The 24,522-nt window shown below is 42.3% G+C and overlaps 2 protein-coding genes across 2 annotated transcripts in view; one reads left to right on the forward strand and one right to left on the reverse strand.

The window, feature by feature from the left end:
* Positions 1-267: 267 nt before the first annotated feature.
* On the reverse strand, positions 268-23,926 carry LOC109515751 (BTB/POZ domain-containing protein KCTD16-like). The gene is made up of 5 exons (XM_019869741.1): positions 23,849-23,926; positions 22,283-22,380; positions 21,700-21,902; positions 16,174-17,453; positions 268-1,518 (listed from the first exon to the last, which is right to left on the reverse strand). The coding sequence occupies exons 4-5, from the start codon at positions 16,970-16,972 to the stop codon at positions 1,067-1,069; spliced, it is 1,251 nt and encodes a 416-aa protein (XP_019725300.1). The 5' UTR covers positions 16,973-17,453; positions 21,700-21,902; positions 22,283-22,380; positions 23,849-23,926; the 3' UTR covers positions 268-1,066.
* The window catches only part of nr3c1 (nuclear receptor subfamily 3, group C, member 1 (glucocorticoid receptor)), a 23,904-nt gene continuing 23,276 nt past the window's right edge, over positions 23,895-24,522 (forward strand). Inside the window, exon 1 of the mRNA XM_019869706.1 lies at positions 23,895-24,230. The gene's annotated coding sequence lies outside the window, so the exon portion shown is untranslated. The remainder of the gene's footprint in view (positions 24,231-24,522) is intronic.

Here is a 24,522-nt window from a genome sequence, read left to right on the forward strand (position 1 = left end):
TATCTATGTATAGATATATCTATATCTATATCTATATATAGATATAGATATAGATATAGATATACATATATGTATATATAGATAGATAGATAGATATAATTTTGAACATTGCTCAGCGCTAATTTAGAGTCATCAGTAGCGTTCCAAAAACATGCATTAGCTTCTCTGAAGACTCTAAACAGTCTATGAGTGTGAACACTGGTTATATAAAATAGCATCTTGATGACTGATTTAATGCGTGCACCAAGAAGGATGACCAACAACCCATTCAGTTGTCACCCTTTTATTTGCTTGTATTCACACTTACAATCCAAGATTAGCCACTTGCGTTACATACACAGCATCATCATCAATGCAACACACAATGACATGAGACAAAATGTTTTCCATTGGGAGACAGAACCAGGCAGTGCTTTCTTCATCTGACCACACCATCTTCTGTGATATTGCATAATTATGATAAGAGTGAAATGACATGCAGTGCCGTTGTCAAAGCCTACTACAAGTTTGTGTTATCGGTGGAGCATTGTGAACTCAAAGCACCATCCGCAAGTGAGAAAAGGGACAAGAGCACATCGATAATGTGGTAGCTGGACAAGATGTTGCCCCTGAGGTTGCTTTGTTGCTTCAAATCGCTTCCGACACGATGAAGGGAGCCCCCCAACAGGAGTAACCTGATTTACACGTGTGCTTATCATACACGGTGGTACACTTTACAAATCAATGACTCACACTGCATTGTACTTACTGTGTGCGACCCTGCAGAATCTCGCTAAAAATAGTGCTCGCAATGAACTATGCTTGTGATGCACAGTTTCCATTGGACCCTCTCGAGAGGTCGACAGATACATTAGAATGTCAACAGGGGAGAGATCTGTTTCACCACAGATCACAGTTGTGTGCTTGTGTACGTTCAGTGGGGATGCACAATATCGTGGAGCAGTTTTAAGACTGAATACAGAGCATTTTGAAATTTGAAGCTCCTCTTTTTGGTGGTCGTAATCAATTTTAATAGTACACTGTGTCATTGTGGGTGCTCATTATAACCTGTCCCGCACATCCATCCTCAGAGACGGTATTTTCTCAAGAGCTCCGATTGCCACATGTACTTCCGCTCCGGAAAGTGATCGGGAATCCTAATGCGACGGAAGTCCTGGATGCATTTCTCCAGCTCCTGCTCAGGTGTCATCTTTTCCTTATTGGCTTTCCTCTTGGCAGCCTCTCGCTCGCGGACTCCAAAGGTCCGGCCCCGCAGCATGTCAGTCTTACGCCACATCTCTGCCTGCTGCATCATGTGGGCGGGACCTTTGTGCATGGGTCGGTCCAAGGACTGGATGTTGGGGCGTCGACTCACTGGGCCACGGATGACGGTCCCCTGAGGGGAGCTGGCCTCCGACTGGGTCTCGGAACAGGAAGTGGAGAGCTCATTAAAGGAAGTGCCGCTTTCTCCCTCGCGCTCACTTTTGTGGCTCTTGCAGCAGCAGTCGCAGTGGGACGACGACCACCGTGAGGGTCCACCTGCATAACACACACATTTGGGTTGACTTGTTAACAGAGGTGACAACTGACCTCTGTGAATTCCACTCTTGAGTAGGATGGCCTGCTGTGGTCACCCAAAGGGCCAGTCATGAGTACGCTTTTATTTATAAGGCAATATTGGGACTCCTAACTTCATATAATTGTCCCTGAATTACCAAATGAAAATGAATTCATGAAAAAATACTGAATTCTATTCTCCAAGATTATTTGTTGCTCCCCAAAAATGGCTCCAAGAACACTGATGAACATTTGATAGACGTTCCCCGCGAACAGAACGTTTATGGGAGGGAACGAAGCTGACTCTCAGCCAATCGAAGCGACTCTCCTCATTCTCTTTAAATTCAGTACAGATAGGCCCCATCCTGTAGATGCAGGAGATCAGCGCGCAAAGTATATTTAAAAAGGAGCTACAAGGGGATATCTAGTTTCGGATGATGTACTGTTGGCCGCTGTGGTTGGTCACCCGACCCCCCGATTGTGCATCCGCGTGTGACCTCCTCGAGACCCCCGTTCCCCACCACCACTGCCCATAGTTGTGCCCCGCGGTCAGGAAGATGCTATTAAAATTATTTCTTTAATGATAATGACAGTAATTCGTTCAATGGATTAATTTCTAAAATTAACATATTCCAAAGGATTTCCCCATGCTGTTGTCATATTTATGAATGAAATGCACCACACACCGCAGAGGTCAGAATCTGTCTGCTTGCTCCTTGATCAAATCCACCAAAATCACGATACACCACCGGCGCCACAACATAGACCTGCGTTTAGGTAGTCCAAAATTGAGTGCACTTTTGGAAACTAAATTCCCAGATGTACCTCGGGCGTGCAATTGAATATGCAGAAACTCCTACCAAATTCCCAAACACGCTAAACTAGACTCGCCCCAGCTTGAAAATGAAGACGCGCCCATTTTTACACCGAGCGCACAGGCGCCCATCTACGAAAATAGGGTCCTGTCCTGGAGGCCACAAAACATCACTAGATTTGTTGCGAAACACAGCGAGAAAATATTAGGTGTGTTGAAGTCTATTATCCTTTCTGTATTTTGACGGAACATCAGGGACCTTTTATTAAGACACCCAACAACTGCAAATTGTGGGGGGAGAAAATAATCATGTCTCTTTCAAGCCATTTAATTAGGAGAATGCTGTGGTTGTATGAAAGCAAAATTTGGAAAAAAAAGTTTCTTCAGTATCATCACGAAACTACACCCTCTCGCCGAGGGTGAGTCAAGTATATGCAACCTGTAACCCGAGAACCTGGAGAAGCCAATATGACTCAATTCATCGAGTATTGAACCTTTTTTAAGCTTAAGGGCCACGGTACCTGTCAGTGGTGCAGCAGTGAAACAAAGTCAGAGTTTATTGGTAGCATTGCATAGTATTCTGTTCATTTCAAGACGATACTGTAATTGTGTTAAGTTGGCAACACATTTGTAATGTGCATTACTGCTATCTATAAGGGTAAACAAAATTTGGAGTGTGTCATTAGAGTATCATCTTGTGGTTCACACTCGTGCACCCAGAGGTGCCACCAGGGATTGCAGGACCTGTGTCCAAAAATATCACTTTGGGGCCTGTCACTTCAATGCTGCAATTTGAAAAATACTATTTTCTCGGGCCCCTGTCTGTCATGAACTCTGGTTTTAGTCCGCCCACGATGGACTTCCATGGCCTGGCAAGGGGATCGATTCCCACTTTCCATAATCACCCAGTGATTGATTGGTGAGCAGTTCAGGTGTAAGAGGGCCTTTCGGCCTGAATCAGCTGGGATCGGCTTCCAGTCATTGTTGTCATAAATTCATGCATTTTTTTTTTTTTGTCATGAGTTTTATTCATCGCTGAAGGTTAGTGGTACACTCGCCTGACTTGTGTGCGGGCAGCATCGATCGGTTCCCACTCAGTGACGGTGTGAATGTGGGTGCGGATGGTCGTTTGTCTCTAAATGTGCTCTGTGATTGACTGGCAACTCGTTCAAGGGGAAGTCTGCCTTTTGCCCGAAGTCAGTTGGGATAGGCTTCAGCAACCTTCGTGACCCCGTCCAGGATAAGCGGTGTTGAAAATGGATGCATGGATGAGTTTATCTGTGTCTGCCAATGTTACTGCAGTGGATGATGTATTCTACTGTAGTAAGACAAAATTCTGGATCAGAACTAAAATTCATCTGGTCCATTTCTGTTACATGCAGCATTACACCAACTGCTACGTCGAGAGCCAGATATCGTTATCTCCCATTGCTGTTTGGCCCTCTTGAAGCTCTGTGCTTTACTCAGCACTGTTCTTCTTATTTTACTTTATTCAGTCAAAGTAATGTGTGGGTGTATACCACGAGACAATAATGGGGCATCAATTTCATCTTCATAACTCTCAACTTTCTTCCTTCAACAGATCCTCCCACGTTGTCAATTACACAGAGGAATTACGGTTCCATTACTGCCTTGTGAAGATACTGTCTCTGTTTTGAAAAACAGGCCTCCCTTTTCGATGCACTCTGAGATAAGAAAGTACAGTTGTAGCGTCAACATCCGTTTATGAGAGATGGAATCATACACACAGGCCTAAACACCCCTTAATGGCCTTTTTCCAATGTGATAATATGTCCTCAGTTGCTATGATATCACACAGGGAGCAATATTTTGTCCATTAGCTCCTTGTGAACAGAGTTCAAGGGGGGATTTTAACCTCTCTGCGCTCACCGTAATAATGACTTTATCCTAGACACAATGATTGTATTGAGATGATAGTGAGAGAGTCACTAACAGCTTTTTAATGGCTAATCCATGAGTAAAGAGGCCAATCAACTCGCCAATTCCCCCCCCCACAGAAAATGAATCGAGCTGAATCCAGCAGACGAGCAGCACTCCGCAAATGGATGCAGGCGCTTTAGTGACCAGGATTTGGAGGAGGGGGCAGTGTTCTGAGTATTGCTTCTAAATGGATGGATGCTGGAGTCCGGAGGGGCAACCCATTAAGGCAACACACCAACTCCCAATAATAGCTGCGTGCAATTTTCAGGCCATGTAGCGGAATGAACTGTAGAACTTGAAATCACCTGGAGTTCATTTTGAGTCCATTTGGCACAGGTTGCAATATTGTATTTTCGAGTCTCGAGGTTGCATGAGCTTGAAGTTGACACACTTCTTGTAAAATTCAGTATCTCCTTAAACGTGATGGAGTTCAGTTTAGAGGATGCTAAAAGATGATGAGAGACGTCATTAAAGAGTGGCACCACGATGCACAGTCAAGTCATACGTGTGCGTATGTCTAAACATCCTCTGGAATCTTTTCAGGGAAGCCATATTGATCGCTTCCTTTGCTCTGTCAGATCCGTACAGACTCTCTTAAGAGATCCTGTTACCGCCACATTAAGAGACAGGAGCTGGTGTACAGAGCAGACTCTGCTTCTGCATTTCTCAACAGTGCTAAGCTAAATTCCATCTTTTATGAGAGCAGGAAACGTTGTCCTGACGGGGGGTCTCATTTTGCGGAAATTCACCAACTTGGATGCTCATTAAAATGACACTTTTGAGCTGGTAAATTATCCTAAATGGCAGAAGAAGTAGGACATGACGTGGACTGAAGGCAGGGGGCTCCGACAAACGCAAATGTCACTGGGCTTGTTTGCTTGCCTCTAAATTAACACACTTCTTGCAGATACTCTGTCACTGGGAAAGCAGTTCTGGGGCTTGGCCTAAAAGGTTAAACACAAGAATATTCTGTTCTGAGTCCGCCTCTGCTAAATATGTCTCCTATGTGCTACAAAACGAAAACTGCCATCGCTATTTGAACCGCTGTCATACACAGCGACATATGTCACGAGACGAGAGCTCAGTTCAGAGAACCTGAAAAAATTAAATATACATGTCTGTTCTGCTTTTTCTTTTATTTTTTTTGCAATATATTCCAAAAGAAGGAGAAGCCTTAACAGAAGCTTTTAAGAGAAAAAGAATATACACCAGAAGTTATGGACTAAAATAAGAAATTGGGAATTGCAGATGACCTCAGGCGAGGCACTGAACCCCCATGACTTATCATGCAGTGCTTTTTGGACTTGTTTGTTCCTTTTTCACTTGTTTTAACCGTCAAAGAACTTTACATTGAGCTCGGCTGCACTATGTTTGTGCAAGTGAGCATTTCTGCCCTCTAATGTGTATAACTTGTAGCTCCAGGGCTCAAATAAACCATTCCTCATCTCCTTGATTAAATGTATTTTTGCAAAGGGTGAAATGGATTCAGGGCGGCTTTAATATCCACTGAGAATGGTTGCACTGCATTTGACAAAATGATGCTTCTTACCAGGCATCGTTATAGTCCTATTTGTATTTTTGTACTTTACCACTATTGATCTGCAGCATTGGGAACAGTCATACATCCATATTTTTAAAAAGCAGGAAAAAAAGGAGGGGTACATGCATCGTGATTTTTAACATCTTAAATGATCTAAAAACTGATCTGCATGCAAACTCGAAGAACATTTGATTCTTGCGGTCAGTGTAACTGAAAAACATCATCTTCCCACCAAAGCAAACAACCAGCATAAGAAAGAAGTCATTGTACTACATATCATACCACCCACAGGCAAGGTTTCATGTAAGAAAGTGTACACATATGCCAGTCTTATCCAGCACACTCATATTACAAGCTTAAAAGCCATTTTTAGACATTTAATTAAGAATTATTTGTGTCATTGTGCTTTTGAGCTCTGTCAGTGCCAAGAGAAAATTCCCAGAATCTTGCAGCCCTACTCCTCTATCGCGTGAACTTCAGATTTAACATGGCAATCATGGCGCCCATGGCTCAGCAGAATTATTAATGTTGACCACGCACATAAGGATTCTCAATATAAATATAAATAAGTATTTAATAGGTTAAACATTTATGATTGTTAGCCCTGACTTCTTTTCCGGACAGATTGGGGAAGGAAAATCTCTCTACAGTGTGCCCACCGTAGATGAAACAATATCTTGAGAGTGTTACATCAACAGTTGTACGCAGTGACAGTTTTGGTCATTTTCAATTTCTTGAAATAAACGTCTTCAAGGTAACGTAATTTGCCAGGTAAATTGCAAAGCTGTCAGCTGTCTTGTGTCCACTTCACTCATGTCCACACAAATACATTTTAGCCTCGCAAGCGCAGCCTGAGGAGGAGTCTAGTTTACATGCTTGTTAGCTTACAAATTAGGTCAGTGTGCCCTTGCAGCAGCAGCAGGGGGGAAAAGCTTGTCTTGCGAAGCGCCCGTCCTCATAGCAAGAAAGAAATCCGTTTGACCACGACGGTCCTATTTGCTGCACAAGCATCTCTGCAGCAGCTCAACTGATCATCACCGCACGCAGCATCCCTCATATTTGCATGCATTTGAATGTGTCAATAAAAAGTACTTTCACTCAACCAGCCAATAGTGCTGAATCCCAGACAGTGAGCAATAGAAAAGTGTGGGGAATAATATTCCACCGGGAGCCCTCGTATAGACTTTAAAGTACTTAACCTATAATTGCAAACATCTCTTGCTACTTTGTGAACTGAACCCAACAGCAACTTTTTTTTTTTTTTTTTTTTTTTTTAGAAGAAACTTACTTCTTCTCCAGGTGATTGCTTCTGACAAGTGTGCCATCCTCCTTCAAAATGAAGGTGGCTGCTGCTGCCAAAGAGATAAATCAGACAGGCTGAAAAGTCTAAAGAAGTTATATAGTGAAACCTTGCGATATTATGGATTTTTAAGATATTGTTTTACGGGTCGTGGCCAGATGGTCGAGTGGTTAGCGCATCAACCTCACAGTGCAGAAGTCGTGGGTTTGATCCCGGCTTTGGCATTCCTGTGTGGAGTTTGCATGTTCACCCCGTGCCTGCATGGGTTTTCTCCGGGTAATCCGTTTTTTCCTGTTTTCACATTCCAAAAACATGCATGGCAGGCTGATTGAACACTCAAAATTGTCCCTCGGTGTGAGTGTGAGCGCGGATGGTTGTTCGTCTGTGTGTGCCCTGCGATTGGCTGGCAAGCAGTTCAGGGTGTCCCCTGCCTACTGCCCGTAGACAGCTGGGATAGGCTCCAGCATGCCCCACGACCCTTGTGAGGATAAAGCGGTTCAGAACATGGATGGATGGATGGATTTTATTCAAGAGTAGTTTAAGGACAGCAAGAAAACATTATCCTGCACAGTCTGCACTTTCCAGCGGAGACTGCGGCGCACAATACTGCATCATCCAGAATAGCAGAATTTAACCATTGCAAAAGACCTTGTTAGCTTCAAACTATACATTTATGCAAAGATAGCAAGTGTAATCATGAAAGTTTTTTATCCTAAATTTTATTTTTAATTGCGCAATCACGTTTCAATAATCTATACTTGATGCTCGATTTAGGTTTATGCATTTTGGCCTCCTAAAAGTGAGTCTTAAAGTTCAGGGTCAAATGTGAGTGAGAACTATCAGTCGCGTGATGCATAATGCTGTGCAATACAAATGATCACTTTCTCATGATTGATCCATTTGTGTATGTTTTGTAGTTGAGTCTGCACATTTCCGATCTCAGCTCACATTTTCTGCCAAGGTGAGGCGGCACGTCTACTTGAAGTGATGTAGTGCAAAATGGCAGCGGCACACTGCCGTGGCTTACCTCAGACCATTTCTCCGCGCAAGTGCTCAATCAGTAGTGGATGAGTTATTCATGGCTAGCACCATCCATCTGTCGTAGGCATCGCCAATCCATTCTGACTGCAAACAGGCTAGGCCCAATCTCCGCCTGCATTACAGCCTGGCAATGGATTACTTTCTTCTAGAGGTGAGGGACTCAAGTCACATGACCCATTTAAAGTGCTAATTGTATGACTTGTGACTTGCTTGGTAAAATCTTCTGAACGGCTCGACTTGACTTTGACTTGAACTCCATGACTTGGCAAGACATCTGTTGACATTTGAAAATCTATTATTTAATATAGTGTGCCTATTATTTTTGAAGTATTATTATTATTTTTCATGTCATGCGTGCCACCAATCTGGCAACCCAGGCAACGACGGCCAGCAATATGACCCGGCCACAGACGAGTGTTTCGACTGACTCTTTGAGCAAGTAGGATTATCATTTAGATGAAAAAGAATATCGCAACATGTAAGGTTTGAAACTCAAAGATAAGAGAAATAGCATCTATGATGTTTACGTTCATTGATCAGACACAGGTAAGCTAGCTGTGTTTAGCTCGTCAATAGCTGCTCACATATTAAAATTCACGTAGTTTATGCATTTAATTGAGAAGACAAAAAAAGTGATTGTTATCGATGCAAAGACTCCACTTTGAGTACTTCCCTGGTCGCTTTTGATGTGGCAGGGCCCCTGTAAACGAATGCACAACAACTTCACTGAACTTCATAAAGTAACAACCTACAAGGTGCACCAATTTAATGCCTCTCATTTACTCATAATAGATTTTGAATCAGATCGGCACAAAAGAACAACGTATGTATTTTTTTAATCTGATTATTCCCACCTCTCACATTCTGTATATTTCAATATTTATCGTCACAGTAACAGTGTGACACTCAGACAAACATTACAAAAAAATAATATGCATTATTCTAAATTATTTCAGTATAAACATTAATTTTATACTCTTCAGTTGTTGTCTGTTTAATTTTTAGAGATGGAAATGTTCATTACATTTTTAGAGTGAATGTACTATTTATGACCAGTGAAAAACATTTTATCATCACGCCAATATACTGTATGTTATACCTAAGATTTTATGACCTAACAAAGTAATGACTTGATGTGCTTGAAATATAGTGGCAAGTCATGTGACTTGCTTGATTTTCTGTTTATTTTTTTCCCACAGTAATTTAGACTTTCTTGAGGCATGAAGGTTATGACTTGGACTTGGTTGCGATTCGTGACCTACTCCGACCTCCTGATATCCTCCTTTCTCGAGATCACGTTGTCGCTATTGACCACGTGCCATGACAGTCATACAACATCCAATCTCACAAGCACCTCCAAAGTGGAACCTCTCATGTCAGGAGAGTTGCAATGACTTTCTATTCACTGCAACCCCCCACTTTGAGATAAGGAGAAACCAAGAGCAAAAAAAAAAAAAAAAAACTGAATAGGTGAATTCGTGAAAAGAGAAAGGCGAATAGAAGAGGTTCACTGTATTCTCTGGCCAGTAATGTGTGACTTCATTAAGCAGCCCTTAAACTAGGTTACCCTTCATCTATCCAAACCGTGTCTCCAGTGTATGGCTGGAGACAGGGAAATGTTTTGGGATTCCAGATTGCTTTTTAATCAGCCAACACCCTTCAGTTTCCCCAGAGATAATTAGTAATAATAAGACTGTCCTCAAATGCCAGCTGGGGGTTTGGAATTGTTAGTCCTAACGGGAATAATATCACCACTCCCAATGTCCTTATTGTGCAAGATGACCTACTTCTTTTGTGATAAATAACCCTTTCCTCTGGATGCTGTCAAGATGCTGCTACCAAAAGGATCTTTATTTGACTTCACAGGCATGATGCTTATATCAGATCGTCACAAGCAAACACATCCAAAACACAAACAACAACAGATTATGAAGCAGAATCGACAACCTTTGGTATCAAGAATAATGTAGTACTGTAAAGCAAATATTTCACATGATATCATGAATTTGGTCTGGGCTAATTGTTTGATTTCCCCCTACCTTCCACCCACTAAATAATGGTTTATGCACCTCGGAGGTTTTGAGAAAATGGTATTACTTCTGACCCACGGAGGAAACTTACTAATAAACTTAACAGTAAAGCAATTAAGTACAATTTTAACATTCGTAACCATTACGCAAGTATAAACCTACAAAGGATAAGACACTTCAGTCAGGTCCATCCGTCAGGTCCAGGTCAATTACAGCCTGATGTCTGGAATCCATAGACTTCACCAGACGCTGGGTTTTAATGCTAGTGAGGCATCTACCGAAACTGTTTGCAGTTGTTGCTTTTTGTTGGCTGGGGCATTTTCCCTTCAGTTTTGTCTTCAGCATGTGGAATTCATGCTATAATCGGATTCCGCTCAGGTGATGGACGTGGCAATTCTATTTATTTGCATTAAAAAATATATATACATACATCTTGGTTGTTTTTGCAGTGTGCTTCGAGTCATTGTCTTTCTGCACTGTGAAGCGCCGTCCAATGAGTTCTGAAGCCTTTGAGAAAAACAGAGTGGCAGGAACAACCAGGTTGCCTTGGAGCCAGGGCTGGCCTGTCGCCGGGCCGCTCGTTGCCACAGCTGCCCGTGCGCGCTGCTCCCCACCCAAAAGCCCAGCCTTGGCTGCGACACAACCTGGTTGATCCTGCCAGTGTGCTTTTCTCAAAGATGAAAGTCATGCAAGTATATGTGGCCCGTATCCTTCCAAGCCTTTGCATTATCGCAAGGACTCACCAGTGTCGTGCTCCACATTTGCCATTATGAAAATAGTTGTAAAAAGCACTCCTGGAGCTTCATAGGATCTGTGATAACCAACCTGTCCAGCTTGCACATCTCATTATGTCCTTTTTTCATCAAAGTGAAATGTGAAATCACATAAACTACCGCCTTTACGGTCCTGTCAACATGGCTGACAAATGCACGTGGGGATCAGGCACAGGATATCTGGAGTCAATCGTACGGGTATGTGATTGATCCTTGGATGCCGCAGTTATGTGATTGAGTGATAAATAAACAAATGGCAGAATAATGTGCTATTTAATGACCTCAATAGGCCCTTTGTATTAAGTCGTGGGTCCCATGGAGCGGGCTTCTTTGTCAACATTTGCAGCGGCGAAGTGACTGACAGAAAAATCAACAAGTGGCAGAATAATATGGAACTATTAAGACTTTTAAGACACTACAATGACAGCCATGGCGCTGCACAGAACCGCCAGTGGGTTGGTCAACTCATGCCATGAATGTAAAGTGATTAACAGGAAAAGCAATAACTTGGGATTTTTTTTTTCTTTTTTAGTCTGATCGGCTCATGAGTACCGTAAGGCCCTGGGCTTCAACCCAGGCAAGGCCGTTTATTCAAAATCACCACACGGGGACAAGTAAATGGCTAAAAGGAAGTGCAAATCACACTTGCTCAAATGTGGATTTAATCACTATCAGCTTCAAAAAACAATTTTGATAAATGCCTTGATCTCCCCAGGAAAGAATCTGCTGATGGAATCATTTAATTTAGTCAGCGGGGGACTACGTACTGTATATAAAAGCAACGGGAGATAAGCATCTTAACTGGTCCCTTGACTAATGGCACTGATTGCTCAACATTGTACTAATTTGCTGTAATGGCATGAACCGGTAACTGCTTGACTCGAGACAAAATAGCTTGCAGAAAACGGCACAAAGGATGTCCTTAATGATTTCGAGGAAAGAGTCTTGTGGAGTTTACATGATTGATTTGCCCTTTTTACTCTGAGTAAACCCAAACGCCAAGCTATACCAGTCAAACACTGACTTATTGTATAAAGGAGGCACATAACTGCAAGACTATTGTGTTTGTGCCCTCCTTTGAAAAATCCACCTACTGATCCTGGAAAGCGAATTCAGAGATTTGGATCTAAATACATAATGTTTGAAGATAACTGCATCAAACACATGCAAAGACTGAAAACTATGCTGTGCTTGATTGTGGCGATGGCATTCAAATTCTTGAAATGTCAGTTTTCCTGATTTGGGGGCGGGGGGCTTGGATAAAAGAGGGCACATCGGTGCAAAATAATGTGCCATTCATCTATCCGCCATCATCTTTACAAGATGGATGACACTTTAAATGGTTTTGACGTCTTTTGATAAACAATCAGCAACTGTGGGCTGGATGTGGATGAACCCCCTGAACCCACTCTCCATTCCCTTGCATGCCTCCGCCCACCATATAAGAAGCTGAACGCCTCGTTCGTATCACCTTTTATCCGGTGCGAATATAATGTGCAGTTAGCTAGCTAGCTAGCTAGCTAACTATGCCTAACTATGCCTACAGCCTGAAAATGCATCTTCCCTTCTGATACTCTGCTGGCATATATACGCCAAATACACCTATGTCAAAGGTTTGGGGACAGGGTTCAATAACAAAATGTCAGTGTTGCATTAACACTACCCAGTAATAAAATAGTCTGTATTGTCTAGGATGTAACATTAAAACATTCAAATGGGGTGTCACTTGGATTTTTCCATGATTGGTGTCCATTTGAAATGGAAACCATGCCCTTATGTAATGGCATAGGTTCACTGGTTAGAGTCAAGAGACAATTTTCTTGATGAGCAGTTTTCACATGAAAATGGAGAAAGAACGTACAGGACATTGTGGCCGACAGCTATTTTGTATGAGGCGTCTGAAATGGATCTAATAAAAGAAATTTGTTTTGAATTGAAATCTTAATCTTGTAGTGTGTTTTATTTAAGGTAGTAAGGCACTCCCTCCCCCCCACACTGTATAGTGTTGGCATGAACTCTCATTAGTGTTCATCTAAACACTCAATAGTGCAATCATGTCACAATTATTGCACTGTCAACAGTACGTTTTGTTGCTGTATAGCACACTATTGGTTGTTGAACATTGAACACTTTATCAAATGACACTTTGGTACCAGTTAGTGTGAATCCATATAGACACTTTTCTGGTGTTGAAATTAGCACACTTAGTGTAGAATTAACTCTAACAGGTTTGCAGTGTAGGTGCTTCAGAGTGCCTCGTTGTCCACCATGAGTGTGCGCACTTTTCACAATTTACAAGTCTCGTTTAAAAGACGTTTTCAAATCAATCAATTTGGCAGTGTTTTTAACAACTCTCTTCTCTGTGGTTTGTCAAATTTAGGAGATGTACACTTTACGAGTAAGTATTGCAGTCCATGCAATTTTCAATTGGGAGTGCCCGCCTGAGGTCAGCCGCTGTCCCACATTTGGAATCAGGTTTCAGAGGTAGAAAGTGGATGCTGAGCACTGTGCTGCAGTATAAATATGACAACTCTGTCCTGGCCAGGTCACAGTGTCCTATCGCGCATCACAATGTGTGTTGTCTATCCCAGCCCACCACCAACAAGATGGGATGTTGCATTTCTCCTCTCCCAAGGCCCCATGAACTTAGCTGTCATATACTTACTTCAATCAGTGTTTTTGCTCCCAGATCCCTCTGCCTTTTTTCTGCCTCGCTTCTCTCTCCCCCTTGGTCAGGCCTCATGCAACTTTTACTTCCTCATCACTTCTGCTCATCCGCTCCAGCCTCCATCTGCTCGCCTTCCTCTTCCCTTCCAGCCCGAGCCTTTAAATTCTCTCTCCAATGTCCCTTTCTTTCCTTCTTAAAATTCATTATTTTCCTCGAGCCACTCTAAAAATTCCCCCGCTTCTCCAAGCTTTACCGGACGGTCCAGGTACAGAAAGTGGGGTTAACCTGCACCTGGAGCTGCTCCTTCATGACTCACTTACTGTCGTGAAGTTCAGCTCAGGCTGCATCCTTCAGATGTAGTCGAAAGTAACAACATTAGAGAGAAATCTCACGCACACATTCCCCTGCACTTCCAACCTGAACACGCCAACTGGGTTTTTTCTTCCTGAATTCCAAAGGGAAGCATTCAGAATAATGAACAAAGTGATTTTTAATTGGCCATATGGTCGTACTCTTCCCTGCAAATAGGCCATATTTGAAGCTAAATCTGGCTTTTGCTGATGAAGAACTCCAAGAGCTGATATGAAAGAAAGTGGCACCGAGAGTTACATTTTATTTTTTTGTCTTTTCTGCTGCCCACTTGTGCTATATAATTCATAGGCAGTCAGGCCCAGTAACTAAGCAGTTATGTCTATGCATGGCGCATGTACTTGAAGTGCAGCAGGATTGTGACTCAACCCCTCCCCACCTTATCAGGTCAGAGTGAACTGCTAAGCCCTTTTGCAAACCCATTGCTAACCAAAACAACAACACCTAAACAGTTCCTCAGATTTCTATTTTTAACAAAGAAAATCAGACTGCATTGTATCAAAGCAATGAAACATAAAAAAGACAACGTGAAGAAATACACTGGTTGTTATCAAGAGTAATTACTGTGTGTGGCAACAAGCCAAGTCACAACAACAACTGTAGTGTGTGCCTTTAAGGGGTGTGGCTCAGTGAGTGACATCCAGAACATGGCCAGTGAGTCATTGTGTGAGCTTTTGGGCGTGACTTTTGGCTAGTGCTGAAAAATTGCATTCAAATTCAAATCAATAGTAATGTAGTCAAATGCAATTTTCAAATCACAATGGCTGCAATTAGGAAGGAAAAAAAACTAATCTTAAACTATAAGAACAAAACATTTATGTATAATTTAATATTTTTTATTGCATCCATCCATCCATTTTCTGAACCGCTTTATCCTCACAAGGGTCGCGTAGGGTGCAGGAGACGATCCCAGCTGTCTCCGGGCAGTAGGCGGGGGACACCCTGAACCGGTTGCCAGCCAATCGCAGGGCACACAGAGACGTAGTACAGATTAATTTATTACCTATGTTTGTTTAGCAAAAAATACTTGGGAAGAGGACATTGAAAAAAAGAATTGCATATTAAATCTCAATCGCAAAATTGGGAGGACAGAATTGCACTGGATTGTTGTTGAAGCCCTTTGCAAGTGTATAATTTTTGTATTTGTGTGACTGTTTCTAGAGTTCAATAAATGGCTGAAAGTGCATCAGTAACTGTGGCACTCCTTTTTCTGGCTCTCTTTATTATCTGAGACTTATTCATTTTTCAGATATTGGGTTGTGCCACAATGCAAAAAAAAAGTTCAACCAAGTCACTTCTCTTAACTCAAAAAACTTGCAACTTGGGGCACTCGTAAATCAAGCTACGGCCCTGTTTGGTTCTGAACTCCAACTAAAATAAATGTGTAGGCCACAATTTGTGGAAACATAGTCAAAGTAAAAAATACTTAAATACTGTATAATGAAAACTAATTAAACATTTTCATCCACTGTTTAAAATATTTTTTTATCTGGGCTTGGGACACTGGCTGGAAATCAAACCTGTGCTGTCTGCATGAAAGGCAGTGGCATGCACCACTATACACCACTAATGCAATAAAATTGGTTGGCCAGTGTCCTGGAACAGATTGTGTTCGACTTTAGAGATTGTGACCTGCACTTATGGTCCCTTGTTCTCATGTGATGTTGCCTGAATTGCGTTGTGTAATCTCGCTGTCGGTGCAGCCCCAGCCATTATTTCGGCCACTTTTGGGTCATGTTTTTTTTTTCGACTGGGTTATTGATTTCACCCAAAAAGCTGGGTTGAAATGAAGAAGCCACAAAAAAACCCAAATTTGGTTTGTCTCTGTACAAAACAATTGTTGTTTTGCGCAAAAGAAACTATTTTTTAGGTTGTTTTGTGCAAAACAACCCAGGAAGTTGGGTCCAATTGACAGGGTCGGTCACATTTGTCCCAGATTTTAATTTATTTTAGATTGCATTTTGTGTTATCTTTGATTCAACTGTTTTTAAAGTGAGGCAGATTAAAAAATACCAAGTTTAGAGAAAAGTTGTGGAATGAGCGGTGATTGCAAAATTTGTGCTGTCGCCGATGCGTGTGTGCGTGTGAGTGTGAGTGTGTGTGCGTGTGTGTGTGTGTGTGTGTGTGTGTGTGTGTGTGTACGAGCGCGCGCTCGACTCACGGTAGAAGATGTACTGCGCGTAATTGGACCAGAGCCTGTCGTCCGCGTAATGAGCGACAGAGGAGGCAGTCAGGGAGGAGTTGCAAGCCACGATGTGAAAGCCGCTCTCTGACAGCATGTCAAACGCCCTCTCCGGGTGCTTGAACTTGAGGTAAAACCTGCACGTGTAGCGGTCCGGGGGTCGGTCCGCGTCTCTGTTCTCGTTGAGCGCGTCTCCGAAGACCTCCTTGGCCAAAGCAATCCTGCTGCTGATGAAGATCCTCGGCAACTTTCTACTCTTGGGGTCGGGCTCGCTTTCTTTGCCCCCCGCCGCTCCTCTCAGAGCCACTGTGATGTAGCCGTACCTCCTGTCTAAAGAGTAAGACGGGTAAAATCTGTGCTCACTGCCCACGGACGCATCGTCCAAATCGCTGTGGTCGTCCGGGAGCAGTTTGGACTCCTCAGACGATAAAAGTTTGGCTAAATCTGGCAGCTGGAAGTATTCCGCCTCCCGTTTCAACCTTCCCCTCTCGGGAAAGTGGTCCGGGAGGACGACTTGCTTGTCCCGCAGGTAATCCAATACGTACCGAAACAAAAAGCCATCTCGGTCAATGAAGTAACGTCCTCGAAAGTCACGGGACAGGTCATTGGAAGAGCCCTTCTTGTTGGAGAACAGCTTCCCGAGTAGGGAATTTGGGAAGGCGGTCAGTGTGACGTGGCGGGTGTAGTATACCTGCCCACCCACGTTCAGCTCGATGACATCCGATGGAGGGCTCTGCGCCGAGCCGGGCTCTTTGGCTGGTTTGCAGCTTTCGCTCATTTCCCTCTCTCCTCTTAATCTTGCCTTGGAATATGAGTAGATAGATGGCGTCAATTTCAGTGCGCGCGATGCAGATGCATGCTGGCAAAGCACTCACAAACCAAAGCCTCGGTCATCACAATCCAAGGTGTGTCACCCGTTTAAATCCTTTGAGTCCGTGCGTAAATTTGCGCATCCTTTTTTTCAACGCAATCGATCATCATAAGATCATCGTGTTACACGCTTCCACTGCGATGCCTATAGAGGATCATCATTTTCACTCTGTAACTCACCACCACCAATAAAGTAGAAATCCTGTATTTTAAAGCGTCTTCTTTACTCGCGGACCAAGATCAGTGCGTAAAAGTCTCAGTTCCACTCTGGTTGGATGCTGCCAACTGTCCGAGGAGGTGATGGATGCAAGTGGGACTCCGGTGCGCACCCACATCCCTCCAAAGTGCTGAGTGCGACCAGCAGACGGTTTAAGATCATGTTGAGCAAGCTGTGAACGAGATTGCGAGAGTGAGAGAGAGAGAGAGCGAGAGAGAGAGAGAGAGAGAGAGAGAGAGAGAGAGAGCGAGAGCGCGAGCGAGAGAGGTCCAATAATGTCTTACATCATCTTAAAGACAAATGACATTTGCATAGCGAAAGACATGATGTGTGTGGGTCAAAAACAATAAATAAATAAACATTAAAAAAATAAATAAATCGGCTAATGCAGTTTTATCATCCAGCCTTGCACATTTTAATCCTGTTATGGGCTGTCCCATATTAACATGTAAGGTCATAACCAGAGAGAGAGGCAATGGGAGGGGTTGGCGCTGTGACTTGCGCTCATCATCATTGACAGCTATGTGGGACCAGATGCAGCCGGGCCTCGCTGCTGTAATCAAACATCTAATACATTTGAAATTAAGTCAACCCTGACACTTTCTTTGTCACCCGATCACTCAATTGGAAAATCCATCGGATTGGCATCATTGGATTCAAAATTAGTCTTGATTTCAGACCCAATACATTTATTCATTTTCTGCACATTCACATGGCTCTATGTCAGGGAGGGTTGGGCACAATTTTTCATCACTACGACTGTGGAGGCCACCGAGGACCACGCACTTCCTAACCAAGTCCAGTATATGACAAAAATTCTATTTTAAATATGGGCAAAATATGTGCATACATACAAAATAATTAATATACTGTATAATACAGTCTGTATTACATTTTTGTGAATACATTTCAATATTCGAAATCTCCACCCCACCCACCCACTCATTTTTGGATCCGCTTTATCCTCACAAGGGTCGCGGGGTGTGCTGGAGCCTATCCCAGCTGTCTTCAGGCAGTAGGCGGGGTACACCCTGAAGTGGTTGCCAGCCAATCGCAGGGCACACATAGACGAACAACCATCCACGCTCACGCTCGCACTCACACCTAGGGACAATATAGAGTGTTCCATTAGCCTGCCACGTATGTTTTTGGAATGTGGGAGGAAACTGGAGGACCCGGAGAAAATCCACGCAGGCACAGAGAGAACATGCAAACTCTGCACAGGAAGGCCGCAGCCGGAATCAAACCCTGCACCTGCAGACAGCAAAACGTTGCAAAAATGAAAGAATATGTACATATATGACAAGCGGTGCAATAAATGACCTGCTTCCATTCAGAACACAACATCATGGTGGATGAAAGGTTCATAACAGGCTAAAAACAGGTGCAGTGTTCATTGTACAATCTTCTTCACTAACTTTTTAAACAATATAATTGGGATGAATGAGGTGAGTTCTATTATATGTGGTAGGGGCAGATAATTGGAAAGATGGAGACCAAACCCAGAAAACAGATGAGCAGTAAAGTTCACAATACGAGCCCGTGGGCGCTTTGGCATTAATTTCAGTCAACAGCACCGCACGTGCTGCATAAAATGTCAACTTCCTTGGATTGCTGAAAATGGGTGGATTATTCAGATTAATTCTTATTACTTCAGACATGAACACATTACAAATCTGAATAACATTTAGACTAGTGCAGCGCATAGAACACATTGCAAAGAAAAAATGTGAATAGTTTTCTGCGTTAAAGTTCATCCCATTGTGCCTTTTTGGGGTTCTTCCCATCAGATCAATCGGTTTACAACAAGAAAAAAAAAAGGATAGAATCCTGAGTCACATTATTCTGGATTTTGATGGCACGTTTACTCAGGGGAAGGAATGGGGGCCATGTTATTGCTTGGGGCTTTCTCTCATAGAATTTGCCATATTGCCATCAATATATTTCACAAAGAAGCAAAGACTTGTCTGTGGCGGGGGAAGGAAGTGGGACAGAGCAAAATTCAAGATTCTGCATTTTAGGTTTGGCACTTCATTTTAAGTACACATAAAAAAAATGCTGTGTTGTTTTCTTAACCCAGTCGCTGGATTTTGAGCAAATTGGGTTCCTTTCACCCAAAGTAGGGTTCATTATTTTGACCCATCAGATCAGTCTTAGACCAAAAACTGAAAGTCAGAAGGAGGTTTTACTGGAGTCACAATGCTCTCCCATCTTCTCACTCGTTTAGTGTAAAGTGGTAATCTCGGCTGTTTTAGGTCAGTCTTTTCCTAATCTTGGCATCACAACGATATCCATACATCCACGCATTTTCTATATTATCTTCACAAGGGTCGCCGGCATGCTGGAGCCTATACCTGTCGTAGGGCAGTAGGCGGGGACACCCTGAACTGGTTCCCAGCCAATTGCAGGGCACACAGAGACGAACAACCATTCGCACTCCCAATCACACTTAGAGATAATTTAGAGTGTTCCATTGACCTGCCATGCATGTTTTTGGAATGTGGGAAGAAACCCACGCAGAGACGGGCAGAACATGCAAACTCCACACAGGAAGGCCAGAGCCGGAATCGACCCCTGCACCACTGCACTGAGGTGGATGTGCTAACCAGTTGACCACCGTGCCGGCTCCACAACAACAGTGTTAAATATTATCACAAGTCTTTCAGCGCTGACGTGACACAACTAACAACCAACAACCAATAGATGAGCTCTAACAAAACCGGAAAGAGGAAACCTTACCAAGTGGATGATGAGAAAAATTTGTATTGTGGTGGAAAAAAATGCCAAAAGAATCTAGATGCAGTCTTGTAAATAGGGTCCCTGCAAAATTCCCACTCTTTATCAAATCTCAGTCTGAGACTAGGCTGTGACTAAAAACTCTATAACTGATCTTTAAATGTGAGCAGGTTTGAGATGATATTTTTCCAAGGGTCTTTTCCAAACCTTCTCGATGTCTCCTGATGCACGATCTTCGTGTTTATGTGAACAATTATGCACATGCAACTCCCAGCATGGAAAGTAATCAACTGCTTGTTTTTCTGCTTCTTTTGCCTGTTGTGTGTTTGGAGTCACATTGTTGTAAAGCAGAGGCTTTTATTGCCACAGTGCTGATGATAGCAGAGCACCCTTGACTCTCGGTTTTGAGGAGGCAGCGGTCACGCTTTGCCCTGTTAATTCCAAGTACATTGTGCTGGAGAAGGGTTGCTAAGCAGCCACAGGGGACTGAGTGGGATTCAAACAGCCGAGATTTAGAGCTACACGAGCATGTATTTTTCTGTGGTGTGAGGTTTTGATGCTTGTGTTTGAATGTTGCTGCAATGTATTCAGCAAGGGTGTCAGTTTTGTTTTCATCGTGGGCTGTACATCAAAGTTGTGGTTCCTCTTAGAGCGCTGCTTGTAATCGTCAAACAACAATTATAATCGCTAGGGGTGTAACCAAATATCACAATTCAGTCCAAACCTTGGTTTTGAGTTTCACACTCTGTACTGTAAGAGAACAATATGCCATTAAAAATAGATTTACTGAACTTTATTTATTGAGTATTTTAACTACAACTGCACCTGTAACAAAGCGCAGAACATAAAATCCAGCTTGATTCCCTCTCATGGCACCGTTCAATATATTGTGAAAAGTTCTTAGTAAATGAGACCTAAGTCTCCGGTGATCACTAAGATGGTGTCGGGGTGATGAAATAGTAATCTATCCTGAAGTCACTTGTGTTTGCCACAGGTAAAAGTTTGAATGTAAATAAACAACAGCAGTTTGTTTACAGAAGGTAGTTAAGATAAGATAAGATAAGATATCTTATTTGTCCCACACTGGGGAAATTTACAGTCTACAGCAGCAAGATTGTGGGTAGAAAGAAGAAAAACAAAGTGTATGTATTCACAAATTCACACATAGTTCACCCATTGGTGAGTATCACACATACAGCGAGAATGATTTAAATCCTCTGTCCCATTTAGCACTCTGCCACTTCTTTTGTCCCTCTCCAGTGCTCCTCTGGGATGCATTCCTTGATGAGTGAACGCCGTTAGGCCCCATGTTGGCGCAAAGTGGCTTGAGGTTGTACCATCATAGACAAAAAAGAATATCCACTAAAAGAATATCCATACTAAAACATTAAAATAATGCAAACTGTTTAGTCCAACACCCAAATTAGTAAAGGATGTAACATATAAATAAAGGAGAAAGTTAACAGAGCTCCTAATGGGCCGCCAATTCACAACAAGCAGGGATACTCTCCACTAAATAATGTCACAGCTAAAAACACTGTAAAAACTTTTTTAACTTCAACACCCTGTTTTCGCTGGTGTAAACCGGTTCAATTAGAAACTACACATGACTCCTCAATTCCATGTTTGATTTGTTTAACTGGGCTGTCCCTCAACGCATTTCACACTGTTTCCTCATTTACCTGCTGATGACGGAGCATCCGCAGCAACTGGGTGTTCAGTATCTTGCCCCAAGACACTTGACGACCTTGCAATGGCCAGGGAATTGCACCCCCAACTTATGGATTCCTTTCCTTTTCCATTCTGGATTGTGCTTTTCTCTTCCCATTTCTCTAATCCAAATTTGGTGACATGCAAGGACTCCATACATTCAGACATTCATTGGCTGCAAAGAATTTAAATCTAAGTATTAGAAATGGTGCTTACATTTGTCAAATGTATTTAAATACTTTTTGAACCTCTGAAAATGGAGAATAGCTCCATAAATTGAGAGAAATTTCCTCAATGGTAGATTCCATAATTTTGAAACTTCTTAAATTAAAGATGAAAGTATACACTTCAATCAGATCTCGATTGCTTTATTGCTAATCCACAGCGGTGGTCATGTTCACTGTAAAGGCAAAATCATCAAAGCTCTGTAATACTTACAGTTTTTCTCACTCTCATCTTTCTGTTAACTATTCTCAGGTCCGATTGTATCTTCTGAAGGAAGCTGAATATGATGATGCTTCAGCATGAATAATGTAATATAATATGTTTTCCCACCTGGAAATGATGCAAGCAAATCTCTGCATATGAACGTCAACTTGAAAATTTTTGCATGGGCTTGACTTATTACAATCTGCCATGTGGGTTACAAGACGCTGCAGAAGTTATGAAGCATGAAAAAGAATGTCAAATGAGACACAAATAATTGGGAGTTGTGTGTTCAAAGTTTGTTGATTCAAATACATATGCTGTATATCCCTTAAAAGTAAAATATTTGCCAATATATGCATGCATGTGATCCTGCTTCATATTGCTTGCCTTTTTCCTTTCTTAGTAGATAGTGTAAGCACTGTGATGGGGCATGTCTTGGGGAAGAAGAATTTGCATTTTGTCTGATGTCAAGGGTGCAGCTATAGCATAAGCAGTACCGATTGTTGTCAAACATTGCATTGGGTTTCATGATAAAAAGGTGAAAAATTACGATTACACATATGGAAATTGTCCATTAAGGATGCAGCATCTGCTGGAGAACTGGATATCCTGTCGTGTAGAAATAGTGAAAGAGGACATGGACTTCAAACTGGATCTCAAGGATCTTGAATAAACGTTCAGACTGCATTACTAGAAACATGACCTTCTAGTTTACTCTCTGTCCTCACGAGTAGAGCAACTAATAGTGGGGCAAAACTGCTCTAGTAGACAACTATGTGCTAGTTCTACGACTCCTGTAGTGAAATGACATAATAAAAGCATAGTTCTCAACATCTAGTATTGCACAAGGAGAGTGCTCAACTAGTGAGGTTTTTCCTTTACTCTTAACTACTGTCCTTCTAGTATGCCAAAGTTGTTCTACAAGTGTTCAGAAATGTCATACAGTAGATGGAACTAGTTACTAGTCCCCCCTACTGTCTTCTACTAGTTACTAGTAGAAGACAGTAGGGGGGAAACGTAAACGTTACTTAAGACTGTAGCTCTACTAGGGTGTCCTAGTTAATCTACTTGTGCGCTGAATTGTTTTACTCGCGATAACAAAGAGTGTACAAGTACATGGACCTTAAACTGGAGATCAACAATATTGAATAAATGCTCAAACTTCATCAGTAATACTGTAGTTGTCCTATTAGTATGCTTAGTAGGATAATTTTGGGATATTCGTTGGACAACTACATGTTACTAAACACTGCGATGTCACTAGTAGTACTAGTAGCACACTGTTGTCAACCAGTGCACAGATTTGCCTCAATAGTTACATGTATTCGTGCTACTAATATGGAGAAACGTAATTCAGTCACGTAATAGTGGAAAAAAACATTTCGAGTAAAACGTTGTCATTCTACTAGTGCACCCTAGTTGATCAGTGCGCTGAAGTGTCTTACTTGTAAAGACAAAGAGCGTACTAGAACACATGAAAAAGGATATGAAGGAATTTGGAAAAACTGCTTTCCATAAAAAGCAGTAAACATTGGAATGGTGCACAACCAAAACGATTTTTAATGTAGAAATAAAATATGTATTGATATTTTAAAAATCATTTGTGTTTTATTTTTTTAATGGGAAACTTAAATCGATTACTGTAGTTTAATTTATTGAGATGCAACGAATATATAGATGGACTATAGTTACCAGTAAGTGCCGGCAGAAGTCGCTGCAGGTTGCAAAGAGCTCAGCTATGGATTCGCTTGCTTGGTTCTCCATTTTGTATGTTTTGCTTGAAGGTTAGCGTGTACAGTACTTCCCTAACGGCAAGGTGGGGAGCCCTGTAGATCAGCTTGTTTACTTGCAGCTCACTAACGACCAGTGGGCCTTCATAAAGAATCGAGAGACGGAGATTAAACTAACTCTCACTCGGCTTTGTTTCTTTTCATCGACACATGTTCGAAGAGACGACGCCAGAAAAATTCACAAGTAGCAAGTCGGTCGTGGCGTGTTGTGGTCAGCCACTTTGATCCATAACAATGTTGACTGACGACCAGTGGGATCTCATCAACCGGAAGTCACTTCAAGGGTAAATGCAAAGTTTTTCTCGAGGTTTGGCTCGATGCGTTTATTGGCTAAACACGCTGCTATTTTGGCGATATTACTTATAGCGTCATTTGAGACGTGTTGACACGCCATTCACATTGCTAGCTTAACACGGCAACAACTACCGATAAGGCAACGTTGTTGAGCTTCACGTTCCATTTTCTTAATATGAACCTTTATGTTGCCGAAGTAGTTTTAGTCGTATGTGGCCGTTTGGTCGGGCTAGCAAGCTAACGCGTGCGGGTAGTAATTGCCGTAGTTTTTTTTTTTTTTTT

The sequence above is a fragment of the Hippocampus comes genome, unplaced genomic scaffold (assembly GCF_001891065.2).
Source record: "Hippocampus comes isolate QL1 unplaced genomic scaffold, H_comes_QL1_v1.1 scaffold9, whole genome shotgun sequence".
NCBI lineage: Eukaryota > Metazoa > Chordata > Actinopteri > Syngnathiformes > Syngnathidae > Hippocampus > Hippocampus comes.